General features: G+C 55.7%; 1 protein-coding gene across 3 annotated transcripts in view; it reads left to right on the forward strand.

The window, feature by feature from the left end:
* Nucleotides 1-15,916, forward strand: part of LOC121269399 (ABC transporter G family member 27-like) — a 120,598-nt gene that overhangs the window by 101,098 nt on the left and 3,584 nt on the right. For 2 of the 3 annotated variants that reach the window (XM_041173997.1, XM_041173999.1), the window contains exons 6-11: nucleotides 5,019-5,180; nucleotides 5,447-5,540; nucleotides 7,904-7,967; nucleotides 8,951-9,075; nucleotides 12,091-12,311; nucleotides 15,443-15,500. In XM_041173997.1, the coding sequence (XP_041029931.1) occupies nucleotides 5,019-5,180; nucleotides 5,447-5,540; nucleotides 7,904-7,967; nucleotides 8,951-9,075; nucleotides 12,091-12,311; nucleotides 15,443-15,500 (724 nt within the window). The remainder of the gene's footprint in view (nucleotides 1-5,018; nucleotides 5,181-5,446; nucleotides 5,541-7,903; nucleotides 7,968-8,950; nucleotides 9,076-12,090; nucleotides 12,312-15,442; nucleotides 15,501-15,916) is intronic. The other variant, XM_041173998.1, reaches the window with a different exon arrangement.

Genomic DNA, 15,916 nt, shown 5'->3' on the forward strand with positions numbered 1-15,916 from the left:
CTCTCTCACACTCTCCCTCTCTCTCTCTCACACTCTCCCTCAAACACACTCTGCCTCTCTCTCTCTCTCCCTCTCTCTCTCCCTCTCCCTCTCTCACACTCTCCCTCTCTCAGACTCTCCCTCTGACACACTCTCTCTCTCACACTCTTCCTCTCTCTCTCTCACTCCCCCTCTCTCACTCTCCCTCTCACTCCGTCTATCTCTCACTCCCCTTCTCTCTCAACTCCCCCTCTCTCCCACACTCTCCCTCTCGCTCTCTCTCACTCCCCGTCTCTCTCTCTCTCACACTCACCTCTCTCTTTCTCACTCACGTCTCTCTCTCTCACTCCCCCTCCCTCACTCCCCCTCTCTCTCACTCTCTCTCTCTCACTCTCTCTCTCTCACTCCCCCTCTCTCCCACACTCCCCTCTCTCACTCCCACTCACCTCTCTCTCACTCACGTCTCTCTCTCTCACTCCCCCTCTGTCACTTCCCCTCTCTCTCTCACTCCGCCTCTCTCCCACACTCTCCCTTTCTCTCTCACTCCCTCTCTCACTCCTCCTCTCTCTCTCACTCCCCCTCTCTCACTCCCCTTCTCTCTCCCACTTCCCCCTCTCTCACTCACCCTTCCCTCTCTCTCTCCCTCACTCCCCCTCTCTCTCTCTTATTCACCTCTCTCTCTCTCACTCACCTCTCTCTCTCACTCCCCCTCTCTCTCCCACTCCCCCTCTCTCTCTCACTCCCCCTCTCTCTCCCACTCCCCCTCTCTCTCTCACCCTTCTCTCTCTCTCTCTCACTCCCTCTCTCTCTCTCACTCCCCCTCTCTCTCTTACTCACCTCCCTCTCTCGCTCACCTCTCTCTCTCTCACTCACGTCTCTCTCTCTCACTCCCCCTCTCTCCGTCACTCCCCCTCTCTCTCACTCCTACTCTCTCTCCCACTTCCCGCTCTCTCACTCACCCTTCTCTCTCTCTCTCTCTCACTCCCTCTCTCTCACTCACCCCCTCTCTCTCACTCCCCCCTCTCTCTCTCACTCCCTCTCTCTCTCACTCCCTCTCTCTCTCTCACTCCCCCTCTCTCTCTCTCTCACTCCCCCTCTCTCTATCTCACTCCTCCTCTCTCTCTCACTCCCTCTCTCTCTCACTCCCTCTCTCTCTCACTCCCCCTCTCTCTCTCTCACTCCCCCTCTCTCTATCTCACTCCTCCTCTCTCTCTCACTCACCTCTCTCTGTCACTCCCCCTCTCGCTCTCTCACTCGCCTCTCTCTCTCTCACTCCCTCTCTCTCACTCTCTCTCTCTCCCTCTCTCTCTCTCACTCTCTCTTTCTCTCACTACTCCTCTCTCTCACTCCCTCTCACTCTCACTCCCCCTCTCTCTCTCTCACTCCCCCTCTCTCTCTCACTCCCCCTCTCTCCCTCACTCCCCCTCTCTCTCACTCCCCCCCTCTCTCACTCCCCCCCTCTCTCTCTCACTCCCCCTGTCTCTCTCACTCCCCCTTCTCTCACTCCCCCTCTCTCCCACACTCTCCCTCTCTCTCTCACTCCCTCCCTCACACCCCCTCTCTCTCACTCACCTCTCTCTCCCACTCCCCCTCTCTCTCCCACTTTCCCCTCTCACTCACCCTTCTCTTTCTCTCTCTCTCATTCCCTCTCTCTCTCTCTCACATCTCTCTCACTCACCTCTCTCTCTCTCTCACTCACGTCTCTCTCTCTCACTCCCCCTCTCTCCCTCACTCCCCCTCTCTCTCTCTCCCTCTCTCTCCCACTTCCCCCTCTCTCACTCACCCTTCTCTCTCTCTCTCACTCCCTCTCTCTCACTCCCCCTCTCTCTCTCTCACTCCCCCCTCTCTATCTCACTCCTCCTCTCTCTCTCTCACTCACCTCTCTGTCACTCCCCCTCTCGCTCTCTCACTCGCCTCTCTCTCTTTCACTCCCCTCTCTCTCACTCACTCCCCCTCTCTCTCACTCACTCCCCCTCTCTCTCACTCACTCCCCCTCTCTCTCACTCCCCCCTCTCTCTCTCACTCCCCCTCTCTCTCTCACTCCCCCTCTCTCTCACTCACTCCCTCTCTCTCTCACTCCTCCTCTCTCTCACTCACTCCCCCTCTCTCTCTCACTCTTCCTCTCTCTCCCTCACTCCTCCTCTCTCTCACTCCCCCTCTCTCTCACTCACCCCCTCTCTCTCACTCACCCCCTCTCTCTCACTCACCCCCTCTCTCTCTCTCTCACTCCTCCTCTCTCTCCCTCACTCCCCTTCTCTCTCTCTCACTCCCCCTCTCTCTCTCACTCCCCCTCTCTCTCTCACTCACTCTCTCTCTCTCTCACTCTCCCTCTCTATCTCACTCCCCCTCTCTCTTTCTAATTCACCCCTCTCTCATTTGCCCTTCTCCCTCACTTCCCCTCTCACTCCCATTCTCTCACTCCTCCTCTCCCTCACTCCCCCTCTCTCTCTCTCACTCACTCTCTCACTCCTCCTCTCCCTCACTCCCCCTCTCTCTCTCTCTCTCTCTCTCCCACTGCCCCATCTCTGACTCTCTCTGTCCCATTCACACATCCCTCCTTTCTCCTCTCCCCTCTTTACCCTGATATCTTGCCTTTGATCTCCCCCTTGTGCGTCTTTCTCCCTCCCTCCTCCTCATCCCCCACCTCGACCCCTCCCTCCGTCTACCCCCAGTCCGCACCCTCTCTCGCTCTCCTCCCCTTCTTACCCCAGCTCCTCCATCTCTCCTCCCTCCCTCTCTCTCTCTCCCCCCCTCCATCTCTCCTCTCTCCCTCTCTCTCCCCCTCTCCATCTCTCCTCTCTCCCTCGCTTTCTCGCTCCCCCTCTCCATCTCTCCTCCCTCCCTCCCTCTCTCTCTCCCCTTCTCCATCTCTCCTCCCTCCCTCCCTCTCTCTCTCCCCCTCTCCATCTCTCCTCCCTCCCTCCCTCTCTCTCTCCCCCTCTCCATCTCTCCTCTCTCCCTCGCTTTCTCGCTCCCCCTCTCCATCTCTCCTCCCTCCCTCCCCCTCACTTTCCCCTCTCCCCTCCCTCACTCTCTCCCTCCTTCCCTCTCACTGCCTCCCTCCCTCTCCTCTCTCTTCCCCTTTCACCCTCCCTCACTCCCTCTCCACCTCACTCTCCCCCTCATTCTTTCCCTCCCGCTCACCCTCCCGTGTTCTGCCTCATCTTCATTCTCTCTCCCTCCCTCCCTCCCTCCCTCAATCCCTCTCCCCTTCACTCTCCCCCCTCCTTCACGCTCAATCCTCCCTCTCCTGCTACCTCCCCATCTCAGTCTCCCTCCCTCACTGTTTCCCTCCTTCATTTTCCATCTCCACCCCCACCCCCTTGCCCTTCACTATCCCTCCCTCAGCCACTCCCTCCCTCTCCCATCCCTGCATAGGAACAAGAGCTTAGGACCAGGAGGAGGCCATTCAGCCCCTCGAGCCTGCTCCACCGCTCAATAAGATCGGGGCTGATCTGATCGTGGGCTCGACTCCAATTTCCTGTCTGTCCCCCCATAACCCTCGACTCCCTACCTTGTCGATCAGAAACCTGTCTAACTCAGCCTTGAATATATTCAGTGACCCGGCCTCCACTGCTCTCTGGGTGGGTGGGAGGTTGGGGGGGGGGCGGGGGGGTGGATTTCCACAGACTCACGACCCTCCGAGAGAGGAAATTCCTCCTCGTCTCCCTCTTCAATGGGAGACCCCTCATTCTGAAACTGTGCCCCCCTCCCCTCGTTCTAGATTCCCCCCCTCCCAGCATCCATCCTGTCAAGCCCCCTCCCTCCCTCAGAATCTGATATGTTTCAATAAGACCACCCCCTCATTCTTCTAAACCCCAATGGGTACAGGGCCCAACCTGCTCACCCTCTCCTCACAAGACAAACCCCCTTCGTCCCAGGAATCGGCCGAGTGAACCTCCTCTGATCGGCCTCCGATGCGAGTGTATCGATCCTTAAGTAAGGAGACTGAAACTGTCCGCAGGTGCTCCAGGAGCGGTCTCACCAATGCCCTGTACAGCCGGAGTGAGACTTCCCCACTTTTATACTCCACCACCACCCCCCCCATCACAATAAAGGCCAACTCTCCATTTGCCTTAATCACCCGCTGCACCTGCATACGAACTTCTTATGATTCATGCACTAGGACACCCAGATCCCTCTGCACCTCAGAGTCCTACAATCACTCCCCACTTAAATAATATTCTGCTTTCCTACTCTTCCTGCCAAAGTGGACGAGTTCACGTTTACCCACATTCTACTCCATCGGCCAGACCTTTGCCCACTCACTTAACCTGTCTGCGTCCCTTTGCAGACTCTCTATCTCTTCTTTGCCACTCACTGTCCCACCTATTGTGGCGTCGTCAGCCAATTTAGCAACCCTTCCTTCGGTCCCTTCATCCAAATCATTAATAGAGAGGGTAAGTAACTGAGGCCCCAGCGCCCGATCCCTGGGGCACTCCACTTGTCTCAGCTCACCATCCTGAGAAAAGGCCCATTTATACTTACTCTCGGTTTCCGGTGAGCTCGCTGACCCTTTGTTCATGTGACATCAAACACAGGAAATGCTGGAATGACTCAGCAGGCTGGACAGTGCCTGTGGAGTGAGAAGCAGAGCTAACGTTTCCAGTGCCTGTGCCTCGAACAGAACAGCTCGGCTGTGGAGCCATAGGGACTGGAGATGTTACCTCTGTTTCTTGCTCCATGGGTACAGCCAAGCCTGTTGAGTTGTCCCGGCGCTTCCAGTTTTTATTTCGGGAATCCAGCATCTGCAGTGTTTTGCTTTCGCATTATTCAAGCCCATCTGTTACCTCCCCCCACACCCCAGCTCCATGAGACCCGAAATCTTATTTTGTGTAATGAACTTTGTTCGGGCCCCTATATCTCTCCACCGCCTTTCCCTCCCTCACGCTCCCATTCGCTCTCCCCTTCTTACTCCTCCCCCCCCCCACCAGCACATATCCCTACGACTGTCCTTCATGCCTTGTCCCGCGTCCCCAGCTGCCCCATCTCGCAGCGGAGTTTGTAAGGGTGAGCTGACACTTGCTGATCTTCTCCAGGAACCGACCTCGGGACTGGACTCGAGTACGGCCTACAGCCTGTGCTTTACACTGAAACGATACGTGGAAAAGCATCGGAAGACCGTCGTTTCATCGATCCACCAGCCGTCGTCACAGATTTACCACATGTTCGACAAACTCCTTCTCATGAGTGAGGGAGAGGTACGTGCACCTACACATCAGAGTCAACTCCGAGCCTCAAACACCAACAGGCCTGGTGTCAGCATCGAGCGCTCCCAGGGCAGGTACAGCACGGGTTAGATACAGTGTAGATCTCCCTCTACATTACCCTGACAGTGTGTCCCCCAAATTATACCCAGTGTCAGCATCGAGCGCTCCCAGGGCAGGTACAGCACGGGTTAGATACAGTGAGCATTGTATAATTATAATTATTATTATTGAGTAATTTGTGATCCAATCTTTCCTAGATTGCCTACTATGGAGCTTCAAGCAAAATCCTGGAATTCTTTGCCGCCCTTGGCCTGTATTGCACCCCGCACTACAATCCCGCTGACTTCATTTGTGAGTATCCGAATGTCCGGCCTGGCCCAGCCCCCGGGTCAGTTTGATGGGGGTGGGCCGCAGGCCGCAATTGTCCTTTGGGGAATCGGAACTCAGCCAGGTCCATCAGAGAGACTCGGGAAGCTCGCAACGTGGCCGGTCGTGGTGGTGGGAGCCCGGAGCCCGGGAACAGGAGGAGGCCATTCAGCCCCTCCTCGAGGCAGCCCGGCCATTCGGTTTATCCTTCTCCTGGGTTTATTCGTCCGACTGGGCGTTTAAGAGTCTCGCGCTGCCTCCTGCTGCGCCTCCCTCAATGAGGTTTTACGACAATCCACAATAGTTTCATGGTCACCAGCAGAATCTTAATTCCAGATCTCTGCACGATTCAAATTCCACCATCGGGAACATTACCCCTGGGGTTCCGGACAATATCGCTACACCAGCACCTCCCTCCACTGGTCGGACCGTGCCCTAACCGATATCCCTTAACGCCTCCGGATAACAAAAACCCATCGATCTGGGATTTAAAACGAACAATCGATCCGGCGTCGATTGCCGTTTGCCGGGGGGGAAAGAGTTCCAAACTTCCGCCTCCCTCTTGTGTGGAGACGTGTTTCCTAATTTCACTCCGGGAAGATCCGGCTCGGATTTATCGGACTCTGACCAGCCCCCCCCAGTCCCCACGACCACCCCCCCCCAACCCCCCACACCACCCCCCCACCGCCCCCCCATCCCACCCACGCCCCCCAGTCCTCGACTCCCCAACCGAGGGGAATAGTTTCTCTCCATCGACCCTACCTGTTCCTCTTAACATCTGGAAAAGGTGGGGTGGTTGTCGGGGCTGGAGGAGGTTACAGAGATAGGGAGGGTTGTAAGGGCTGGAGGATGTTACAGAGATAGGGAGGGGTGTAGGGGTTGGAGGAGGTTACAGAGATAGGGAGGGGGTGTAGGGGCTGGAGGACGTTACAGAGATAGGGAGGGGGTGTAGGGGCTGGAGGACGTTACAGAGATAGGGAGGGTTGTAGGGGCTGGAGGAGGTTACAGATATAGGGAGGGTTGTAGGGGCTGGAGGAGGTTACAGATATAGGGAGGGTTGTAGGGGCTGGAGGAGGTTACAGAGATAGGGAGGGGTGTAGGGGCTGGAGGAGGTTACAGAGATAGGGAGGGCTGTAGCGTCTGGAGGAGGTTACAGAGATAGGGAGGGTTGTAGGTGCTGGTGGAGGTTACATAGATAGGGAGGGGTGTAGGGGTTGGAGGAGGTTACAGAGATAGGGAGGGGTGTTGGGGCTGTTGGAGGTTACAGAGATAGGGAGGGGTGTAGGGACTGGAGGAGGTTACAGAGATAGGGAGGGGTGTAGGGGCTGGAGGAGATTACAGAGATAGGGAGGGGTGTAGGGACTGGAGGAGGTTACAGAGACAGGGAGGGTTGTAGGGGCTGGAGGAGGTTATAGAGATAGGGAGGGGTGTAGGGGCTGGAGGAGGTTAAAGAGATAGGGAGGGGTGTAGGGGCTGGAGGAGGTTATAGAGATAGGGAGGGGTGTAGAGGCTGGAGGAGGTTACAGAGATAGGGAGGGGTGTAGGGGCTGGAGGAGGTTACAGAGATAGGGAGGGGTGTAGGGGCTGGAGGAGGTTACAGAGATAGGGCGGGGTGTAGGGACTGGAGGAGGTTACAGAGACAGGGAGGGTTGTAGGGGCTGGAGGAGGTTACAGAGATAGGGAGGGGTGTAGGGGCTGGAGGAGGTTACAGAGATAGGGAGGGGTGTAGGGGCTGGAGGAGGTTACAGAGGTAGGGAGGGGTGTAGAGGCTGGAGGAGGTTACAGAGATAGGGAGGGGTGTAGGGGCTGGAGGAGGTTACAGAGATAGGGAGGGGTGTAGGGGCTGGAGGAGGTTACAGAGATAGGGAGGGGTGTAGAGGCTGGAGGAGGTTACAGAGATAGGGAGGGGTGTAGGGGCTGGAGGAGGTTATAGAGATAGGGAGGGGGAGTGAGGCCAGGTGTGGATTCGGGAATGAGGATGTGAGTTTTTATCTCAAGGTGCTGCTGATCCAGCAGTCGGTGGAGGTCACTACTAGGAGGTGGCAGGGGGGGTTGGGTGATGATGGGTGAACGGGACTCGGTGTGAGTCTGGTTCGGGATAGCGAGCGGCTGTTCTGCCGGAGGCTGAATCACACGGCGGTTGGGAATTTTCGGGCTGGGAGAGAGTTAGAAAACCAAGACCTGGGAAACCTGAGAATTCAGGAAAACACAGGGAGAGATCGGGACGAAGCACAAAACATGGGCTAAATCCCAGCGCACACCTCGTCCACGCTCGTATCAGCACAACGATTCCCAGCTAACCTCTCTCTCTCTCTCTCTCTCTCCTTTCCCAATATTATTCCCAACAGTGGATAAAGTCAAGGAGTCTTCTGAAGTGAGACGGAGAATAGTGGCGTCTGCAAATGAGTTACGGTAAGTTACCGACCTCTCGCTAACTACTCGCCTCCGGGATTCAGCCCTTCACTCCCCTGTCTCACTAAACTCACCAGCCCTCGGGGACCCTGTTTAAAGAGGGAGTCTCTCCCTCGGGGACCCTGTTTAAACGGGGAGCCTCTCCCTCTGGGACCCTGTTTAAAGGGGGAGTTTCTCCCTCAGGGACCCTGTTTAAAGAGGGAGTCTCTCCCTCGGGGACCCTGTTTAAAAGGGGAGCCTCTCCCTCGGGGACCCTGTTTAAAGGGGGAGTCTCTCCCTTGGGGACCCTGTTTAAAGGGGGAGTCTCTCCCTCAGGGACCCTGTTTAAAGAGGGAGTCTCTCCGTCAGGGACCCTGTTTAAAAAGGGAGTCTCTCCCTCGGGGACCCTGTTTAAAAAGGGAGTCTCTCCCTCAGGGACCCTGTTCAAAGAGGGAGTCTCTCCCTCAGGGACCCTGTTTAAAGAGGGAGTCTCTCCCTCGGGGACCCTGTTTAAAGAGATAGTCTCTCCCTCGGGGACCCTGTTTAAAGAGGGAGCCTCTCCCTCGGGGACCCTGTTTAAAGAGGGAGCCTCTCCGTCGGGGACCCTGTTTAAAGAGGGAGTCTCTCCCTCAGGGACCCTGTTTAAAGAGGGAGTCTCTCCCTCGGGGACCCTGTTTAAAGAGGGAGTCTCTCTCTCTCTCTCTCTCTCTCTCTCTGTCTCTCCAAGGAGAACAATCCTACCTCTTCCAGCCTCTCCACATTGACCGGATTCGAGTCTCACTGGTACCAATCGTGCCAGGTCTCTCCTCACTCCCTGTCCGCGCCCCTATTAGCGATTCCTAGATCAGTTGCCCACAGTTGTACACAATACTGCAGCTGAGGAAGGACACGGCCTTCTGCAAGGGGTTAGAATGACCTAATGTTGAGGTGCAATTTCATCCTTGTGCCTATTCGATGCATGCAGCAACACTCCGGTTAGTGACCCACTTCATCCACATTCCCAGGAAAACCAGCTTGGAATCCCCTCTGGACCCGGAGTTCACAGATGATCCCGATGAGAAACGTCCAAACGGTCTCACTATCAAGAAGGAAGGTCAATGGAAATTATCCAAATACGCACTGAAGCAAGGTAACGGATATTCCCGGGGACACTGCAGGCACACTGCCGGGGTCATGTAGAGGGAGATCTACACTGTATCTAACCCGTGCTGTACCTGTCCTGGGAGCGCTCGAAGCTGACACTGGGTATAAAGTGGGAGAGGGACACACACTGTCAAGGTAATGTAGAGGGAACTCTACACTGTATCTAACCCGTGCTGTACCTGCCCTGGGAGCGCTCGATGCTGACACTGGGTATAAAGTGGGGGGAGGGACACACTATCAGGGTAATGTAGAGGGAGATCTACACTGTATCTAACCCGTGCTGTACCTGCCCTGGGAGAGCTCGATGCTGACACTGGGTATAAAGTGGGAGGGACACACTGTCAGGGTAATGTAGAGGGAGCTCTACACTGTATCTAACCCGTGCTGTACCTGCCCTGGGAGCGCTCGATGCTGATACTGGGTATAAATTGGGGACGGACACACTGTCAGGGTAATGTAGAGGGAGCTCTACACTGTATCTAACCCGTGCTGTACCTGCCCTGGGAGAGCTCGATGCTGATACTGGGTATAAAGTGGGGGACACACACTGTCAGGGTAATGTAGAGGGATAAAAACAAAAAAACTGCGGATGCTGGAAATCCAAAACAAAAACAGAATTACCTGGAAAAACTCAGCAGGTCTGGCAGCATCGGCGGAGAAGAAAAGAGTTGACGTTTCGAGTCCTCATGACCCTTCGACAGAACTTGCATTCGAGTCCAAGAAAGAGTTGAAATATAAACTGGTTTAAGGTGTGTGTGTGGGGGGCGGAGAGATAGAGAGACAAAGAGGTGGAGGGGGGGGGCGGGGGTGTGGTTGTAGGGACAAACAAGCAGTGATAGAAGCAGATCATCAAAAGATGTCAACAACAATAGTACAATAGAACACATAGGTGTTAAAATTAAAGTTGGTGATATTATCTAAACGAATGTGCTAATTAAGAATGGATGGTAGGGCACTCAAGGTATAGCTCTAGTGGGGTTTTTTTTTATATAATGGAAATAGGTGGGAAAAGGAAAATCTTTATAAATTATTGGAAAAAAAAGGGAAGGGGGAAACAGAAAGGGGGTGGGGATGGGGGAGGGAGCTTACGACCTAAAGTTGTTGAATTCAATATTCAGTCCGGAAGGCTGTAAAGTCCCTAGTCGGAAGATGAGGTGTTGTTCCTCCAGTTTGCGTTGGGCTTCACTGGAACAATGCAGCAAGCCAAGGACAGACATGTGGGCAAGAGAGCAGGGTGGAGTGTTGAAATGGCAAGCGACAGGGAGGTTTGGGTCATTCTTGCGGACAGACCGCAGGTGTTCTGCAAAGCGGTCGCCCAGTTTACGTTTGGTCTCTCCAATGTAGAGGAGACCACATTGGGAGCAACGAATGCAGTAGACTAAGTTGGGGGAAATGCAAGTGAAATGCTGCTTCACTTGAAAGGAGTGTTTGGGTCCTTGGACGGTGAGGAGAGAGGAAGTGAAGGGGCAGGTGTTGCATCTTTTGCGTGGGCATGGGGTGGTGCCATAGGAGGGGGTTGAGGAGTAGGGGGTGATGGAGGAGTGGACCAGGGTGTCATGGAGGGAGCGATCCCTACGGAATGCCGATAAGGGGGGTGAAGGGAAGATGTGTTTGGTGGTGGCATCATGCTGGAGTTGGCGGAAATGGCGGAGGATGATCCTTTGAATGCGGAGGCTGGTGGGGTGATAAGTGAGGACAAGGGGGACCCTATCATGTTTCTGGGAGGGAGGAGAAGGCGTGAGGGCGGATGCGCGGGAGATGGGCCGGACACGGTTGAGGGCCCTGTCAACGACCGTGGGTGGAAAACCTCGGTTAAGGAAGAAGGAGGACATGTCGGAGGAACTGTTTTTGAATGTAGCATCATCGGAACAGATGCGACGGAGGCGAAGGAACTGAGAGAATGGGATGGAGTCCTTACAGGAAGCGGGGTGTGAGGAGCTGTAGTCGAGATAGCTGTGGGAGTCGGTGGGTTTGTAATGGATATTGGTGGACAGTCTATCACCAGAGATTGAGACAGAGAGGTCAAGGAAGGGAAGGGAAGTGTCAGAGATGGACCACGTGAAAATGATGGAGGGGTGGAGATTGGAAGCAAAATTAATAAGTTTTTCCAAGTCCTGACGAGAGCATGAAGCGGCACCGAAGTAATCATCGATGTACCGGAGAAAGAGTTGTGGAAGGGGGCCGGAGTAGGACTGTAACAAGGAATGTTCCACATACCCCATAAAGAGACAGGCATAGCTGGGGCCCATGCAGGTACCCATAGCCACACCTTTTATTTGGAGGAAGTGAGAGGAGTTGAAGGAGAAGTTGTTCAGTGTGAGAACAAGTTCAGCCAGACGGAGGAGAGTAGTGGTGGATGGGGATTGTTCGGGCCTCTGTTCGAGGAAGAAGCTAAGGGCCCTCAGACCATCCTGGTGGGGGATGGAGGTGTAGAGGGATTGGATGTCCATGGTGAAGATTCCCACCTATTTCCATTATATAAATAAAAAAAAAACCCCACTAGAGCTATACCTTGAGTGCCCTACCATCCATTCTTAATTAGCACATTCGTTTAGATAATATCACCAACTTTAATTTTAACACCTATGTGTTCTATTGTACTATTGTTGTTGACATCTTTTGATGATCTGCTTCTATCACTGCTTGTTTGTCCCTACAACCACACCCCCGCCCCCCCCTCCACCTCTTTGTCTCTCTATCTCTCCGCCCCCCACACACACACCTTAAACCAGTTTATATTTCAACTCTTTCTTGGACTCGAACGCAAGTTCTGTCGAAGGGTCATGAGGACTCGAAACGTCAACTCTTTTCTTCTCCGCCGATGCTGCCAGACCTGCTGAGTTTTTCCAGGTAATTCTGTTTTTGTAATGTAGAGGGAGATCTACACTGTATCTAACCTGTGCTGTACCTGCCCTGGGAGCGCTCGATGCTGACACTGGGTATCAGAACCCTGTCCTTTTTTCTAAGAGCATGAATAACACGTTGCTACTCCCTGGGCCAGGTGAGTACTCTGTGGCTTTAGAAAAGGACTCGAGCAGAAAATGGCCCTCCTCCTTTTGGACTCAGTATTCCACTCTGACCTCACGCAACTTCAAGCAGCAACGGGCAGTGATCCTCTCCTGGCTGAATATCGTCCAGACATTGACCATGGCGTTTGTCCCTGGCATCATCTGGTGGCAGCTGCCGAAGGTGGAAGAACAGATCTACGCCAGGTCAGGACTGGTATGTCCACCCTCTCACCCCCTATCACTTCAAAAGATGAGTATACAAAAGGGGTAGTGACACTGCCTCAGTACTGACCCTCCGACAGTGTGGCGCTCCCTCAGTACTGACCCTCCGACAGTGCGGCATTCCCTCAGTACTGACCCTCCGACAGTGCGGCATTCCCTCAGTACTGACCCTCCGACAGTGCGGCACTCCCTCAGTACTGACACTCCGACAGTGCAGCACTCCCTCAGTACTGACCCTCCGACAGTGCGGCACTCCCTCAGTACTGACCCTCCGACAGTGCGGCACTCCCTCAGTACTGACCCTCTGACAGTGCAGCACTCCCTCAGTACTGACCCTCCGACAGTGCAGCGCTCCCTCAGTACTGACCCTCTGACAGTGCGGCGCTCCCTCAGTACTGACACTCCGACAGTGCAGCACTCCCTCAGTACTGACCCTCCGACAGTGCGGCATTCCCTCAGTACTGACCCTCTGACAGTGCGGCACTCCCTCAGTACTGACACTCCGACAGTGCAGCACTCCCTCAGTATTGACCCCCCGACAGTGCGGCGCTCCCTCAGTACTGACCCCCCGACAGTGCGGCGCTCCCTCAGTACTGACCCTCCGACAGTGCGGCACTCCCTCAGTACTGACACCCGACAGTGCGGCACTCCCTCAGTACTGACCCTCCGACAGTGCGGCATTCCCTCAGTACTGACCCTCTGACAGTGCGGCACTCCCTTGGTACTGAACCTCCGACAGTGCGGCGCTCCCTCAGTACTGACCCTCTGACAATGCGGCACTCCCTCAGTACTGACCCTCTGACAGTGCGGCACTCCCACAGCACTGACCCTCCGACAGTGCGGCACTCCCTCAGTACTGACCCTCTGACAGTGCGGCACTCCCTCAGTACTGACCCTCTGACAGTGCGGCACTCCCACAGCACTGACCCTCCGACAGTGCGGCGCTCCCTTAGTCCTGACCCACCGACATTGGAGGAGGAGGAATGAGTGATTTCTATCTCATGTACCTCAAGAAATATCACTTAGAAATGCGATCATTGTCACAATCTCATTGATATTTTTGTGAGATTGCCAGAAATTAGCTCCCGTCTCCCTCACACAAACACTGACCCTCACCCTCAGGGACCGAGAGGCTCCTGTCTCCCTCACACAGACACTGACTCTCACCTTCAGGGACCGAGAGGCTCCTGTCTCCCTCACACAGACAGCGACCCTCACCCTCAGGGACCGAGAGGCTCCTGTCTCCCTCACACAGACACTGACCCTCACCCTCAGGGACCGAGAGGCTCCTGTCTCCCTCACACAGACACTGACCCTCACCCTCAGGGACTGAGAGACTCCTGTCTCCCTGACACAGACACTGACCCTCAACCTCAGGGTCCGAGAGGCTCCTGTCTCCCTCACGCAGACAGTGACCCTCACCCTCAGGGACCGAGAGGCTCCTGTCTCCCTCACACAGACACTGACCCTCAACCTCAGGGCCCGAGAGGCTCCTGTCTCCCTCACACATACACTGACCCTCACCCTCAGGGACCCAGAGGCTCCCGTCTCCCTCACACAGACAGTGACCTTCACCCTCAGGGACCGAGAGACTCCTGTCTCCCTCACACAGTGACCCTCACCCTTGGACCGAGAGGCTCCTGTCTCCCTCACACAGACACTGACCCTCACCCCCATGGCCCGAGAGGCTCCTGTCTCCCTCAAATTGTGACCCTCACCCTCAGGGACCGAGAGGCTCCTGTCTCCCTCACACAAACACTGACCCTCACCCTCAGGGACCGAGAGGCTCCTGTCTCCCTCATACAGACACTGACCCTCACCCTCAGGGACCGAGAGGCTCCTGTCTCCCTCACACAGACACTGACCCTCACCCTCAGGGACCGGGAGGCTCCTGTCTCCCTCACACAGACACTGACCCACACCCTCAGGGACCGAGAGGCTCCTGTCTCCCTCACACAGACACTGACCCTCACCCTCAGGGCCCGAGAGGCTCCTGTCTCCCTCACACAGACACTGACCCTCACCCTCAGGGACCGAGAGGCTCCTGTCTCCCTCACACAGACACTGACTCTCACCTTCAGGGACCGAGAGGCTCCCGTCTCCCTCACACAGACAGCGACCCTCACCCTCAGGGACCGAGAGGCTCCTGTTTCCCTCACACAGACACTGACCCTCACCCTCAGGGACCGAGAGGCTCCTGTCTCCCTCACACAGACACTGACCCTCACCCTCAGGGACCGAGAGGCTCCTGTCTCCCTCACACAGACACTGACCCTCACCCTCAGGGACCGAGAGGCTCCTGTCTCCCTCACACAGACACTGACCCTCACCCTCAGGGACCGAGAGGCTCCTGTCTCCCTCACACAGACACTGACCCTCACCCTCAGGGACTGAGAGACTCCTGTCTCCCTGACACAGACACTGACCCTCAACCTCAGGGTCCGAGAGGCTCCTGTCTCCCTCACGCAGACAGTGACCCTCACCCTCAGGGACCGAGAGGCTCCTGTCTCCCTCACACAGACAGCGACCCTCACCCTCAGGGACCGAGAGGCTCCTGTTTCCCTCACACAGACACTGACCCTCACCCTCAGGGACCGAGAGGCTCCTGTCTCCCTCACACAGACACTGACCCTCACCCTCAGGGACCGAGAGGCTCCTGTCTCCCTCACACAGACACTGACCCTCACCCTCAGGGACCGAGAGGCTCCTGTCTCCCTCACACAGACACTGACCCTCACCCTCAGGGACCGAGAGGCTCCTGTCTCCCTCACACAGACACTGACCCTCACCCTCAGGGACTGAGAGACTCCTGTCTCCCTGACACAGACACTGACCCTCAACCTCAGGGTCCGAGAGGCTCCTGTCTCCCTCACGCAGACAGTGACCCTCACCCTCAGGGACCGAGAGGCTCCTGTCTCCCTCACACGGACACTGACCCTCACCCTCAGGGACCGAGAGGCTCCTGTCTCCCTCACACAGACACTGACCCTCACCCTCAGGGACCGAGAGGCATTTGACCTGTGGTCCGCCCACAGAGTGGATGGATTGTCACCTGGGGACAATGTAGAGTAAGTTTGAACATGTTCCATTTCTAATCCTGGTGCTTTTTTTTTGCTGTTTTAGATTTATTTTATTCTGCTCTATTGGGCGTTCACCCCAATCTTCCACACCTTAAGCACATGTAAGTATGAAGACAACACTAACCACAGTCGCGCACCCCAGTACTAAGGCTGTTGCGGTGTATGTCAATTATGGAGACTCAAATGTGGTCAGCAGGACTGAAAACTTTGTGGACAGTGCAAAAGCCGACCTGCGCGGCCGATGGCCGAGATGGGAAGCCGTGGGCTGCCGGACGGTATCGGTGGACTGGTCAGGAGGGCAGAGCAGCGGCCAACGCAGTTTAATCTGGGGAAGCGAGGGTCAATGGATTTGGGGGAGGGCTAACAAGGTTCAGTAAATGGTGGGACACCGAGGAGTGTAGATGGGACAGAGGCTCCTTGGAGGGGGGGGTGGTGGTGTTGTATCCCTGAAGGTGCCTGGACAGGCGGACTGGGAGGTGGAGAAGATGCCTCCATAGGCCGAGGTGCAGAATCTAAG

The sequence above is a fragment of the Carcharodon carcharias genome, chromosome 24, assembly GCF_017639515.1.
Source record: "Carcharodon carcharias isolate sCarCar2 chromosome 24, sCarCar2.pri, whole genome shotgun sequence".
Classification (NCBI taxonomy): domain Eukaryota; kingdom Metazoa; phylum Chordata; class Chondrichthyes; order Lamniformes; family Lamnidae; genus Carcharodon; species Carcharodon carcharias.